Here is a 13542-nt window from a genome sequence, read left to right as displayed (position 1 = left end):
TATCAACAGATAGTATGACCATCTGTAGAGTAGACTATCTGGCTATCCAAATAAAGTGTGACCAGCACTTCTTAGCAAGAATAAGGAACGGGTAGTAGAGGATATCTGGGGTCAAATTCCTCTTTAAACTAGCAGAGCACGCCTCTCTCAAGACAAGAGGCGCTACAGCAGTTAGGTAGGTCATTACGCAACACAGAGTCAGTGAGCCCCAGTAGCCCTCTCCTCCCTGTACCTGCAATAGACTCCACACTGGGGATGGCCATGGTGCTGTATTTGTGGATGCTATGGCAGCACCAGGTGAGTTTCTGGCTCTCCTCATCCCCTTCACCACTCTTGTGCGCGTCCACAAAATAGGATCCCCACTGTTTTGATGGAGCAGAGGGCGACTTCATGCCCTGGTCCTGAAAGCACATCACATAGGTTAAAGAGGGAGTGATTCTCTGACCAGAAAGAGGTATGGGGCGGCAGATATCCTAGCGGTTAAGAGCGTTGGGCCAGTAACAGAAAGGTTGTTGGTTCGAATCCCCGACCGACTTTGTGAAAAACTGCCGATGTGCCATTGAGCAAGGCACTTAACCCTAATTGCTCCTGTAAGTTGCTCTGCATAAGAGTGTCTGCTAAATGACTAAACTTTTAAATGTAAGACATCCTACTAGGAAGGAAACTTGTTGGTAATAATGGATCCACTTCTTAACAGGAATTTCAACATAATTGGCCCAGTGTTGGCCGTCATTGTAAATAAGAATTTGTTCTTAACTGACTTGCTTAGTTAAATAAAGGTAAAAAATAAAATATAAAATAAGAAGCAGTGTGGAGTTAGTCACTTTGCCAATGGAAAACCCCCACCCTTCTCACTCATACTTATCAGTACCATGTGTCTATCTGAGATGTTAATAACATGATGTGGTTAACAAGCATGGATGGATAACAAAATCAAAACAGAGGTAGCAGAAGAAACGTATACTAAATTAGTCAACTCGTACAGATAATTCCTTGAAATGTGATTCAGTTCATCTGGGAGAAAGGTCATTGCTTCAAATGAAAATTGTTGCACTTTTTCCCTCTCTTGGTGGAAAGTGTGATGAAAGATGTTATTCTGAATGGTGAAGCTTTTTAACTTCCAACCAGACTTAGAGGCGGAGTTGCTTGCTGAGAAAAACGGTTTATGTTAAAAGTCATTAATAAGATTAAATTAATCCAAGTTCTTTCATGTTAAAAAAGCGGAGATAAAAGTTCAGATCCGAACTCTGAGCCATGGAAATATTCTGTCTCAAACTACAGTGCTAACTACTTATCATTCTTCCCTAGTTCGGATCTTTTCTACACTACACAGAACCTCATAATACATCATTAATAACTGGCAAATTGATGCACAACATTACATTGCCAATTCATATGGAAATTTCCACCAGATATTGAGAGCCAAAATGTAACCAAAAGGCATCTGGGGGAAACTGATGAGAAACATGTTGTTCCAGGCAGCTTTCTGAGACTGTCTAATGTGTTACATACACTTTGGCTGCAGCAGAGCAACAGCTCAGAGCTGATTCACCACAGTGGAGAGACCTACTGAAGCTTCCAGGAGTCAGGAGATAATTCATATCTAATAAACGAGGCAAAAGGGGAAAGAAGTTTTAGTAAGGAAGGGGGAAGTGAAAAGAGAGAGAGAGAGGGACAGAGGGGGTGGTGAGGGACTGGGAGGGAGAGAGAAAGCGAGAGAGACAGAGAGAGAGGGGGTGGAGGGGGAGACCGAGAGAGAGGGAGAAGAGAAAAGAGGAAGAGAAGGAGAGGAGTGGTTGTGAGTCTAGGCGGAGACGATTTGTCCATCTACAAGGCCCTGTGCTCCAAACGTGGCATCAGTCATTTCCCTTTAGATGAAGGATTCATCTGTCTTAGAGTGCATTCGTAAATACACTCTGGCTATATACTCTGCAGCATTCTCGTCTGAGTGAGCCAGAGCGCAGAATAACTGATGAATTTACAAACGCGCATCACTCGTTGAATATGACCGGTGTCAGTAAACATTGGCTACATTTTTTTATATAAACTCAGCAAAAAAAGAAACGTCCTCTCACTGTCAACTGCGTTTATTTTCAGCAAACTTAACATGTGTAAATATTTGTATGAACATTACAAGATTCAACAACTGAGACATAAACTGAACAAGTTCCACAGACATGTGACTAACAGAAATTGAATAATGTGTCCCTGAACAAAGGGGGGGTCAAAATCAAAAGTAACAGTCTGTATCTGGTGTGGCCACCAGCTGCATTAAGTACGGCAGTGCATCTCCTCCTCATGGACTGCACCATATTTGCCAGTTCTTGCTGTGAGATGTTACCCCACTCTTCCACCAAGGCACCTGCAAGTTCCCTGACATTTCTGGGGGGAATGGCCCTCACCCTCCGATCCAACAGGTTCCAGACATGCTCAATGGGATTGAGATCCGGGCTCTTCGCTGGCCATGGCAGAACACTGACATTCCTGTCTTGCAGGAAATCACGCACAGAACGAGCAGTATGGCTGGTGGCATTGTCATGCTGGAGGGTCATGTCAGGATGAGCCTGCAGGAAGGGTACCACATGAGGGAGGAGGATGTCTTCCCTGTAACGCACAGTGTTGAGATTGCGTGCAATGACAACAAGCTCAGTCTGATGATGCTGTGACACACCGCCCCAGACCATGACGGACCCTCCACCTCCAAATCGATCCCGTTCCAGAGTACAGGCCTCGGTGTAACGCTCATTCCTTCGACGATAAATGCGAATCCGGCCATCACTCCTGGTGAGACAAAACCGTGACTCGTCAGTGAAGAGCACTTTTTGCCAGTCCTGTCTGGTCCAGCGACGGTGGGTTTGTGCCCATAGGTGACATTGTTGCCGGTGATGTCTGGTGAGGACCTGCCTTACAACAGGCCTAAAAGCCCTCGGTCCAGCCTCTCTCAGCCTATTGCGGACAGTCTGAGCACTGATGGGGGGATTGTGCGTTCTTGGTGTAACTCGGGCAGTTGTTATTGCTATCCTGTACCTGTCCCGCAGGTGTGATGTTCAGATGTACCTGTACAGGGAGACAGGTGTTGTTACACGTGGTCTGCCACTGCGAGGACGATCAGCTGTCCGTCCTGTCTCCCTGTAGCGCTGTCTTAGGCGTCTCACAGTACAGACATTGCAATTTATTGCCCTGGCCACATCTGTAGTCCTCATGCCTCATTGCAGCATGCCTAAGGCACGTTCACGCAGATGAGCAGGGACCCTGGGCATCTTTCTTTAAGTGTTTTTCAGAGTCAGTAGAAAGGCCTCTTTAGTGTCCTAAGTTTTCATAACTGTGACCTTAATTGCCTACCGTCTGTAAGCTCTTAGTGTCTTAACGACCGTTCCACAGGTGCATGTTCATTAATTTTTTGGTTCTTTGAACAAGCATGGGAAACAGTGTTTAAACCATATACAATGAAGATCTGTGAAGTTATTTGGATTTTTACAAATTATATATGTTTGAAAGACAGGGTCCTGAAAAAGGGACGTTGCTTTTTTTGCTGAGTTTATATTAAATTGTTGCCAGCAGCACAGTTACAGTTAACAACGCTCTAGATAACATGTAAACAGCCGAACCAGCTCTGCTAGGGTGAGTAAAATGGTCAGAGGGAGGTGTTCTCTCATTTGTGTCTGGACACCACTAAGGTTTGGATAGGACACCAGAGCACATTCTGAGCGCACTCTTGCACTCCAGAGTGAATTTACGAACACACCCTTAGTGGTGTCCTATCCAAACCAGGTGGTTCCTCTCATCGTTCCTGGCAACATATATGCTGACTCACCTATTTCCCTCTCAGGAAGCACTGATAGACTATGGCCTGGTCAGTGAGGGAGAGAGCAGCACTGGGTGATATTACATCCTAGTTGTAAGAATGTGTTTATAGTTTCCTTCCTAGCAGTACGTCAACTGCCGTAAACATTTTCTTTGCCGACTTTACTGTACTGACACCAGGCTGCCTCAGCGAAATACAGACTCACATAAACTTGTTTCAACATGACCGTTTTTACAGGTTTTTCCATTAGATGTGGAACTGTAATAAGAGGAAACTGCCACGGAATACTTACAACACTAAGTCTTTTGATAATGCTTACAAAATGAACATGAACATGCACATGCACACACAAACACACTCAGACACACACACATACATGACACGCGCTACAGTGGGTATACTGTGTCACTGAGCAAAGGGGCTTAGGGTTGGGAGGATCTGTCTTTCAGGGAGCAAGGCAAAGGTGGGAGAGCGCTTTAAACGGAAACAGCTGCTTGTGTGAACTAACCTCAAACTTTCCCTTCTTCTCCTGAGGCTCCGCTTGGGCCTCGTTGGTCTTCGCTGCATCACACTTCAGGACGCCCTCTCCCTCCATTTCCTCCACGATCATCACCGTCTCCCACTTCCCAAACGTGCTAGCAGGGAACATGTCCGACCGCATGCTATCCCCAAAGTACACCACCTGTATACGGTAGGAGACAGGATAGACAATGAATGAGGCCATTATCTGAGCAGCTGCTCAGTAAATTACGTTGACTTTTCTATCTTAAAGTAACTACCTCTTTATCTGATTAGTAAAGTGCTGTAATAAAATAGCAATTTGGCTGGATTTGTTTCAAGGGAGCGTTCAGCGGTAGTCGAATAATAAAGCTGACGTGTCTTACTGCCCCTTAGGGCAAACTAGACCAGACACGATGAGGCTGCGAAACTCATCACGTCTTCTTTGACCATCATGTCTGTTTCGTACTCAAGAAAAACACGTTAAGACAGGCTTAGCTGAACAGCATACGAAAACTAACAGGCAACCCATTTCCTCACTTTCAAAACCCATTGCAATACATGTAAATAGTTGAATTCCTTGCAAATCCAGTAGAAACGAAGGGTTAAGAAGAGTGTCAGAGGGATTAGAGAACAACTAGAAGAAACAAACAAGAATGTTGCCATAATGGAAACAGCTCTTTAGAGGAAATAGCTCCTTGAGTTTCAGCACATCACAAAACTTTGACTTCTCAAGCGATCCCTTTAAGGAGAGAATAAAGGTTATTACACCAGGCCACTGAGGTCAGTGTTCTATAAGGATAATGAGAAAATCTTGGTACTAAAGACACACACTTAAAGAGTCCTTCACATAGCTCTCTGTGTGGAATGCAGAGTGGGGTGTGTGTGTTTGGGAGGGGGGTATAGATGAGGCAGACATCCATAAAGAGGAGGGGGTGAGGGAGGAGTGGACGGTCTTTAATGAATTCATGTGGGCCGCTGGCCTCGCTCCGGAAACCCCCTCCTCTTCTCATGCCCTTTACGGCGTCTGTGACCAGGCCTTGCAGTTCCACGCATAAATAAACAGGACAGACAGTCGGCCAGCCGGGGCCCAGGCTATGGAGCTGTGAGCTGGGCCTGTGGAGCTCTGGGGCTGGGGCGGGCTCAGGCATCAGGTTTCCAGGCATTCCCAGAAACTGGCCACAGAGATGGAGAGAGAGCACTGCTGCGGAGTGCACCGATCATTTTTCAGCTCCCCACTGCAGCCAGAGGCATCGGATCAGTATGATAAATATTTACAGGGCCAGGAATTCCAACACAGTGGCAAAACATTATAGAGAGGCTTTCATGGGGCTCGCTAGATGCTAAACAGTTTCATAAGGCTGGGACGGATAATGCAACAGAATTCATGTTTTAACTACAACTTTCTCCATAAGTTGTAACTAGCTACAACCTGTGGATCCTTCCCTTCCCCTAGCCCCAGTCAAGAGTCCCCCAGCCCAGAAGAAAGTTCATTTCACCCCGGCACTGTGCCCCCTACTGTTATCAATGCATCACTCAGAGCAGCGATTAGAGGTAAAGCCACCCCTGGATAAACAGGTCTGGAGAGCCACAGCAGCCCAGAAAGCCCAGCTTAATGAGCCCATTGTGCTCCACTGTGTGCGGCCTGGCTGGGACAGACAGACCAGGGTCAAAAGTAGTGCACTATATAGTGAACAGGGTGCCATTTGGGACGCAGCCAGAGAGAGGAGGGAGGGGGAGATCACGTATATGACATGAGAGGGCCAGGGAGATGAGGACTATAATCCATGTTACTTAGCCCCCGATCCAATCATGACAGCAGAAACGCTGCTAATATGCAAATAATGAAATTGTAAGGATACAACAGAACTATAATATCCTGATATAGGCTTTCTGGTTAACTTGGATTACAAAAAGAATGTAATCTTTCAATCAATGTGAATATGCGAAATTGCCAATGTATAACGAACGCCTTATGATCACACCAAATGATTGTTGCATGCTTATACTGCTCTTTTAATTTAATAAAATACTAGTGCCATTTCAATCATTGACTCACTGAGTCTGTATGAGCTGGGAAGCTCAGTGTATAAGCTGTGATGCTACATGTAGCAGCAAGGCCTGTGCTCACTGCTACATGGGACTGTAATCTGCTCTGAATGCCTCCCATTCAGCCGGCCTAGCGGGCCTACATTAAGTCCTATCAGGTAAAAGTGAAGAGAACCCAAAACATCGACTGCCTCAGGTCACATCAGAGTGGCTGCCTTAAAGCTGCCATAGGTGCAGGTTGACACTGCATTCCGCGAGCGCTTTCTCCACGTGGCTCGATAACAGAGGGGGCATTGAGCGCCCCTGGCCGGGTGGATGGTTGGAGTCGGGAGAGCGAGGAGAGGCTGAGGACGTGGATGATGATGGGCGTCCCTGGGTGGACTCGAGGGGGCTTGACACAGCTCTTGCCGGGGCCTTTCCTCAAGAGCTGAGACAGAGCACAAACAGAGTCTCAGAGTCAGACGAGCTAGCCGCCTGCCAGAGATCGTATAGGTTGTGTGCTCTTCTCTACAGTAACCGCCTGTTTATCACAGCACCTCACAGCAGGTCAGACAGCTCTCTAGCTGGCACTACAGCCCTGTCGACACTCATGCCAAGGTCTGTAGGTGTAGACGGCCATGTTTCCCTCTCCGTCACTCCGGTGCAAATCTCCCTGAGCTGATTTATAGGACGTCTGATCTCTGTGCGTTTGCCAGGAACGGAAGCTCAATGCAAACCTACACTGTTCTGTGGATAAACATTGAGATACAGATCCCAGGATAGTATGGAAGTGATGGTTATTTGGACACATGTATAAAGTTTACTAGTTACTTCAACAGCTGAGCATAACTTCCTCTGGAAGGACAAGAAAATAATCAACTAACCCATCAAACAAACAACCTTACCTTAGGCTCAGGTTTCCCAGTCATGGTTTTGAGCAGCTTGTGGAGGTGGGGCCAGTTCCCTTGAGAGTACCAGCCAGCCTTGTCCAGGGACGGCAGCCCTTCACTTTCCTCCACATCATTCACTGCAAGACAAAGATAGCAACCTTACCACAGTGTCACCACACGTCTCGACCACACGGCTCAAAGACATGAACATACATGACCACACCGCTCAACACACAACCACACCTAAAAACCTCACCGTCACATTACTCAACATTGGCTGGGCCAACAAACAAATATGACAGGGCAAATTGGATTCTAACAAAGTGGATATTTCCACAGTTCAATATACAGTTCTCTTGTGAGGGATAAAAATACCTAATTGAAAAGGGTGATTTTTCACAGGGGAAATTAGCCTATTTGGAGCTACTTCCATGAGTATGTTAAACAGTTAATATTTAGGTCTCAGCATGTGGTTGAAGTCTGGATATAGATTTCCTTCTAAGCTCTGCTCTTAGCTTTGCTGCTGCTGGTACACAGAGTATAGCAGCCATTACATCAGCACAGCAAGGGAAAAACTGTTCTCGGAGTGAAAACAGAGTCATGGGCTGCTTCCCAAATGCCACCTTATTAGCACACTAATGAAGTGAATAAGGTGGCCCTGGTCAAAAGTAGCCCTGGTCAAAGGTAGTGCACTATATACAGAATAGAGTGCCATTTGGGACACAACCAAGAAGGCTAGCCTGCTTCCTCCTCTCATACATCTGTGGGTGCAGTGGCCCAGTCTGGCCCAGTGTAGCCTTGTCTCAGAGTACGTCCCAAATGGCACCCTATTCCCTGTACAGTGCACTACTTTTGACTAGGGCTCTGTTCAAAGTAGTGCACTATATACGGAATAGGGTGCCATTTAGGAAACACCCTCAGCCACCAGCCAGTGTGTCAGCTTCTCAGTGAAGAGGAACAATTCCAAAGGACTACTCCCCCCCCACCCCCACCCCAAAAAAGAATGCTTTTTCAGGCACTCACTCACAGAAGTCACACATCATACAGTACAAGAAAGTGTGTCAATCACCTCATGGAAGTATTTACAGTTCATAAATAACACTCAGGGATCTTTCCAGACTTCAGGTACATGGTTTATGTCTTGATGCTCAACAACAGCCAAATACTTTTCACTAAGTAATTCCTGGTTGATTAGAGGGTTTTTTGGCTTGGCTGTTGCGCTGCTGCTTAGCAATAACCACCGTCTGCTTCAGTTTGAGCAAGGGGGCATTGGAAGACAGCCAAAACAAGATACAGAGAGGCTGGAACCTAAACCGCACCACACAACTCCCAGAGAATTACACACACTCTAGAAACTGCAGGGAAGGAGGCCCCAGAAAGTTTCTTGAAAACAAATCTAATGTTTAGTTAAACAGCTAGGGTTAAGGCCTGCTGGAATCTCCATTGAGTAAATAGTACAGTATACACTTCGCTGCCCAGCTTTTAGGAACCCTGCACTTATAAAGTGGGTGATTGCACTTCTGGACAGGAGAAGAAAACAGTCTTTAGGACAACTCATGGGCGCTTAAGACCAGCAGCAAGAGAACCTCTATTTTATTTTTATAAAATGACAGTCCTTGACAGAGTGGGTTGCACCAGGTTCATGCTAAGGTTAAATATGCTGTAAATATTGTGGCAGAAGAGAGAGACAAAGCACAGACTTTAGTTTGGCGACTCCGTCACGCGTACACACACACACACACAGAGTAACAGCTGTGAGGATGTAGGGACCTTAAGAGAAAGTGGAATGAGAAGTATGTGGTCTCTGGAACCCCAGAAAAACGGAGCACAGAAACACACACACACATGCACAAAGAATACCGGTCACCTATTAGGATGTGAAATCCTGGGGCGTTTTTACTATAACCAGGCAAATATTTAGAGAGATCTGGCATCCTCTGGACAAATGGCTGCTGACGGCCATGGCCACGTCTCAAATGGCACCCTACTCCCTACATAGTGCACTACTTTTGACCAGGGTCCATAGGGTTCTGTTCAAAAGTAGTGCACTATATAAAGAATAGGGTGCCATGTGGGACGCACCCCATGCTTAATAAGAGGCTGGGAGGAGTCTGATGCTAGCAGCCAATGTAAAGGATTAATTTATAAAAACTCTCAGTCTAATACAGTACCTGGCAGAAACTGGGCTCTTATGAATTATATCATGTAGCTACTCCTGTCCTGTGTAGGAACCCATTCAATTACACACATACAGTATTTGAGCCACTCCATCAAATGACGCTCATGTTGGAAAAATATCTAAATTGAGATTACATTTTTTTTAGGTAGGTCCAGAATTAGTGAGCTTTAAAATAATCAATAACTTGTTGAATATTGCAGGACATAAAACTGCACACATATACTGTGTACAACACATTAGGAACACCTTCCTAATATTGAGTTGCACCCCCTTTTGCCCTCAGAATAGCCTCAATTTGTCGGGGCATGGACTCTACAAGGTGTCGAAAGCATTCCACAGGGATGCTAGCTTTGTTGACTCCAATGCTTCCCACAGTTGTGTCAAGTTGGCTGTATGTCCTTTGGGTGGTGGACCATCGTTGATACACACAGGAAACTGTTGAGCGTGAAAAACTCAGTAGCGTTGCAGTTCTTGACACACTCAAACCGGTGCACCTGGCACCTACTACCATACCCCTGTTTTGCCCATTCACCCTCTGAATGGCACACATACACAATCCATGTCTCAATTTTCTCAAGGCTTAAAAATCCTTCTTTAACCTGTCTCCTCCCCTTCATCTACACTGATTGAAGTGGATTTAACAAGTAACATCAATAAGGGATTATAGCTTTCACCTGGATTCACCTGCTCAGTCTATGTCATGGAAAGAGCAGGTGTTTCTAATGTTTTGTACACTGTGTATAATTCAACAAATTAAACTGTAGTGTATATATACATACAGTGGGGTCCAAAATTATTGACACCCTTGATAAAGTTGAGCAAAGATTACTGTATAAAATAAATAATTCAAATACTGAGCTATATTGTTGTTTGGGAAATGTTATTATTTTATACTAATTCAATTGCTCAGAGAAAGAGATTTTGTTTAACAATAAATAATAGTTTTTTCTCAAAAGTATATATATTTGTTTTACACTCCTGTTTTCAATACCTTTCAATGCCTCACCTTGCGAGGATAACGGCACTAAGACTTTGCCGCAAGTGGATCTTTCAGTAAGACAATAACCCCAAGCACACATCAAAATCCTCAAATAAATTGTTAATTGGCCACAAAATCAACATTTTGCAATGGCCATCTCAGTCTCCGAATTTGAAACCCATTGAAAACCTGTGGTTTGAATTGAAGAGCGCAGTCCATAAGCGCAGATAAAAAATATCAAGGATCTGGAAGGATTATGTATGGAGGAATGATCCAAGATCCCTTCCAATGTGTTCTCCATCTCATAAAACATTTTAGAAAAAGTCTCAGTGCCGTTATCTTCGCAAGGTGAGGTACTGTATTAAAAGGTCAATCATTTTGACCCCTACCTTTTTGAGATAAAAAAAATATTACTTGTTAAACAAAATATATATTTCTCTGGGAAATTGTATTAGTATAAAATAATATAGTTTCCTCGTTTTTTGGAGCATACAATCAAGCTCAGTATTTGAATTATTTATTTTATACAGTCCTTTTTTCTCATCTTTATCAAGGGTGTCAATAATTTTGGACCCCACTGTATATGCTGACAAGATAACGCCCTTCTGATAGTAAACTAGCCTTTCCTCCTGAACTTAGACTGACCTTGTCAACTCAGCTTTATCTGATCAACTTAACAGCATCACTATAGCAACACTTAGAACATTACAATATAGGCACATAAGTCGTGCACGACAGTGATGCTAAATCCCGGAGAACAATATCTCTACAATCCAATATTCCTCCAGTATGGAATAGAAGCAGCTACTGACTGAGGCTATATCTGCCAACGTGGCGAGGGCTGGAGGAGGAGTGAATATTTGAGCGGGTAGGTCATTGTGTTTCACACATAACGCATCCCTCCAGTGTTATTCCTGGCAGGAACACAGTCCAGATGGGGGAGCATTCCAGAGCCGGTGCACACCTTCAGGAACCGACCGGGATTAAATACCAGCTGCCTGAGCAGGAAAACTCGGACCATGTGTGGATCACAGATCATATTAGAAATACTGACAGCTAATATGAACATACAGATGTCGGATCTTAATTTGATCACCCTGTTGCAGGATCACTTTTCTGCAATGCAGTACATTTAAAACTTGTAGTGTATTTTGAGGTTTAAAAAGGCTTCTGTCATTTCCATATTGACATTTTAGACTTGATTTTCCCCTACAAAAATGTCCATTAATTATAATTCACAAAATAATTAACATTTTCTGTCGCTGCAGGATTATTTTCCTGCTGTAGCAAACTGGCTCAAATTAAGATCCTACATCTGTAGTTTAAAACCCCACTAGGTCTGCAAGGATATGCAGTGTGATGGTCACCACCTGTCTTGATGCTAGTTTATCCTACTGGTTTCAGTAGAGATTTGAAGCTTGGGTTTTGAGAGATTATTAGATGCATGGATTTTTTTTTCTGGAAGCCAACTCCACAAGTATTCAGATTTTCTCAGTACATCATCCTAAAAAAAGGAAACTGCACCAAATACCCTAGTTTCATTCTCCTAATTATCTTTAAACGTCTGAAGACTCAACTCCATGCTAGTCGGAATAACTAGTATTTTATCGCTGAACACTCAAAAGCAGCTTTATCTCCTAACTGTTGGTTAATGGGATTATGGTGTGTTAACATCACTCAATGGAGACTATCAATCCTGACTGCCAATGTGTCCAGCCTGAGACATGCCCCCCACAATACGTTTCAGTAATCACCATCATGAGATCCCACTGGGGTGTAAAACCTACAGCCCTACAATGCTCTTTTTGATGAAGGCAGAGGGCTGTTCCACAGTGCTTAGTGTTGGTGTGGAGTGTACTGTACATAGGGTACTGATGGTTGACTGGGAAGTGGGATCCTGTGTGGACAGGCAGACATACAGATAGGGAGGCAGGCAGAAACTCACCCAGGGTCCTGAAGGGCCTCTGTTGGGGCACCAGGGAGAAGAACCCAGGCTTCAAGGCGTTGGTGATGATGATGTCAAACAGCTCCTCCCAGTCCTTCCTGCAATAGCCAATGAGAAACAACCCATCTGATTATTACAAACAAATACAGGCTTAGTGTGAGGTCAAAGTTTGGATGCCATCCAACTGGATTTGTTTAGCACAAGAAAATAAAAAAACATTGCTTGAACTAAACATTAGGGAGTTGATGAAAAACATAAACAAACCATAAACAGTGCATTTATGAAAAGGGTACGGAGGGAAATGTTAGGGAACAATATAAACATTTTCCAGAGAGAAATAAACTCACAACAGACCAAAAAAGACAAACACATACACTCATGGCGATTATTAACACTAGGTTAGCATCAGCGTCCAGCTCCAAGAACTAGCTAGCAAACATTCAGACCAGGGTTGCATCCTGTCTCCTTTACCTGGACCTCATCTCCAGAGCAGAGCCATGTGGGTGGGTGGACTGGTGTTTGCTGTTCCCTGGCCTGTCTAGGGCTGACTGGGGTTACACTTTGAGAGAGACCTCTCACTGCAGCCGTACATGGGCAGATAGCAACCTTGAGCTGAGGCAAGGCCCAGGATCATTCAGAGCACTGCCTATTTGATATAAAACTCAACATTCTAAAGCTAGGCCTTAGACATGCAGGACCTCATCAGTCTCAGAGATACACATCCAAGTTATACAGCCTTAGGAGCTAGTCAAACATATTCCGGGCATAGCATAACATTATAGCTATATCCCTTTCTAGCCAGCAAAAAGCATAGCAGGGAAGTCTAAAAATATCAGTCAGAGCAAACATATAAATGAAGTTGTAGACTTATGGTTTCATCTTGCTGTATCCAACGGCTGGCCATGCCAAGGAGTCACCTAGATACTCCTGGAGCAGACCATGGGTCCGGGTTGGTAGGGGCCTGACTGGCAGCCCTGGTCTTGTTGTGAGACTTCTGACAGCTCTCTGTCCCTGGCCCACAGCCTGCAGGGCTACAGGAGCCAGACAGCTAAGCCTCTGGGCTCTGGCTCTCCTGAGAGAAGCGTGGGCTTTTAAGAGAGCAGGCGAAACGAGTTGTTCTTCCTGACAGAAGCAGAAGTCAGATCAGGTGAGAGGGCATTATTCACTGGGGAGTGCCTATGCATTAGAGAGGTGTTAAAATGCATATACAGTTGAAGT

At 44.7% G+C, this 13542-nt stretch overlaps 1 protein-coding gene across 1 annotated transcript in view; it reads right to left on the bottom strand.

Annotated features, from left to right (window-relative positions):
• The window catches only part of LOC311106625 (5'-nucleotidase domain-containing protein 1-like), a 64738-nt gene that overhangs the window by 1833 nt on the left and 49363 nt on the right, over positions 1–13542 (bottom strand). The window contains exons 8-11 of the mRNA XM_084149011.1: positions 12325–12422; positions 7237–7358; positions 4314–4487; positions 233–401 (exon numbers count right to left, since the gene is read on the bottom strand). Coding sequence (XP_084005137.1) covers positions 233–401; positions 4314–4487; positions 7237–7358; positions 12325–12422 — 563 coding nt within the window. The remainder of the gene's footprint in view (positions 1–232; positions 402–4313; positions 4488–7236; positions 7359–12324; positions 12423–13542) is intronic.

Source organism: Coregonus lavaretus, assembly GCF_964263955.1.
Source record: "Coregonus lavaretus genome assembly, chromosome: 31".
In the NCBI taxonomy this organism is placed as follows: Eukaryota; Metazoa; Chordata; class Actinopteri; order Salmoniformes; family Salmonidae; genus Coregonus; species Coregonus lavaretus.
Note: the sequence above shows the minus strand (reverse complement) of the source record. Positions and strands in the feature narration are given on the sequence as shown.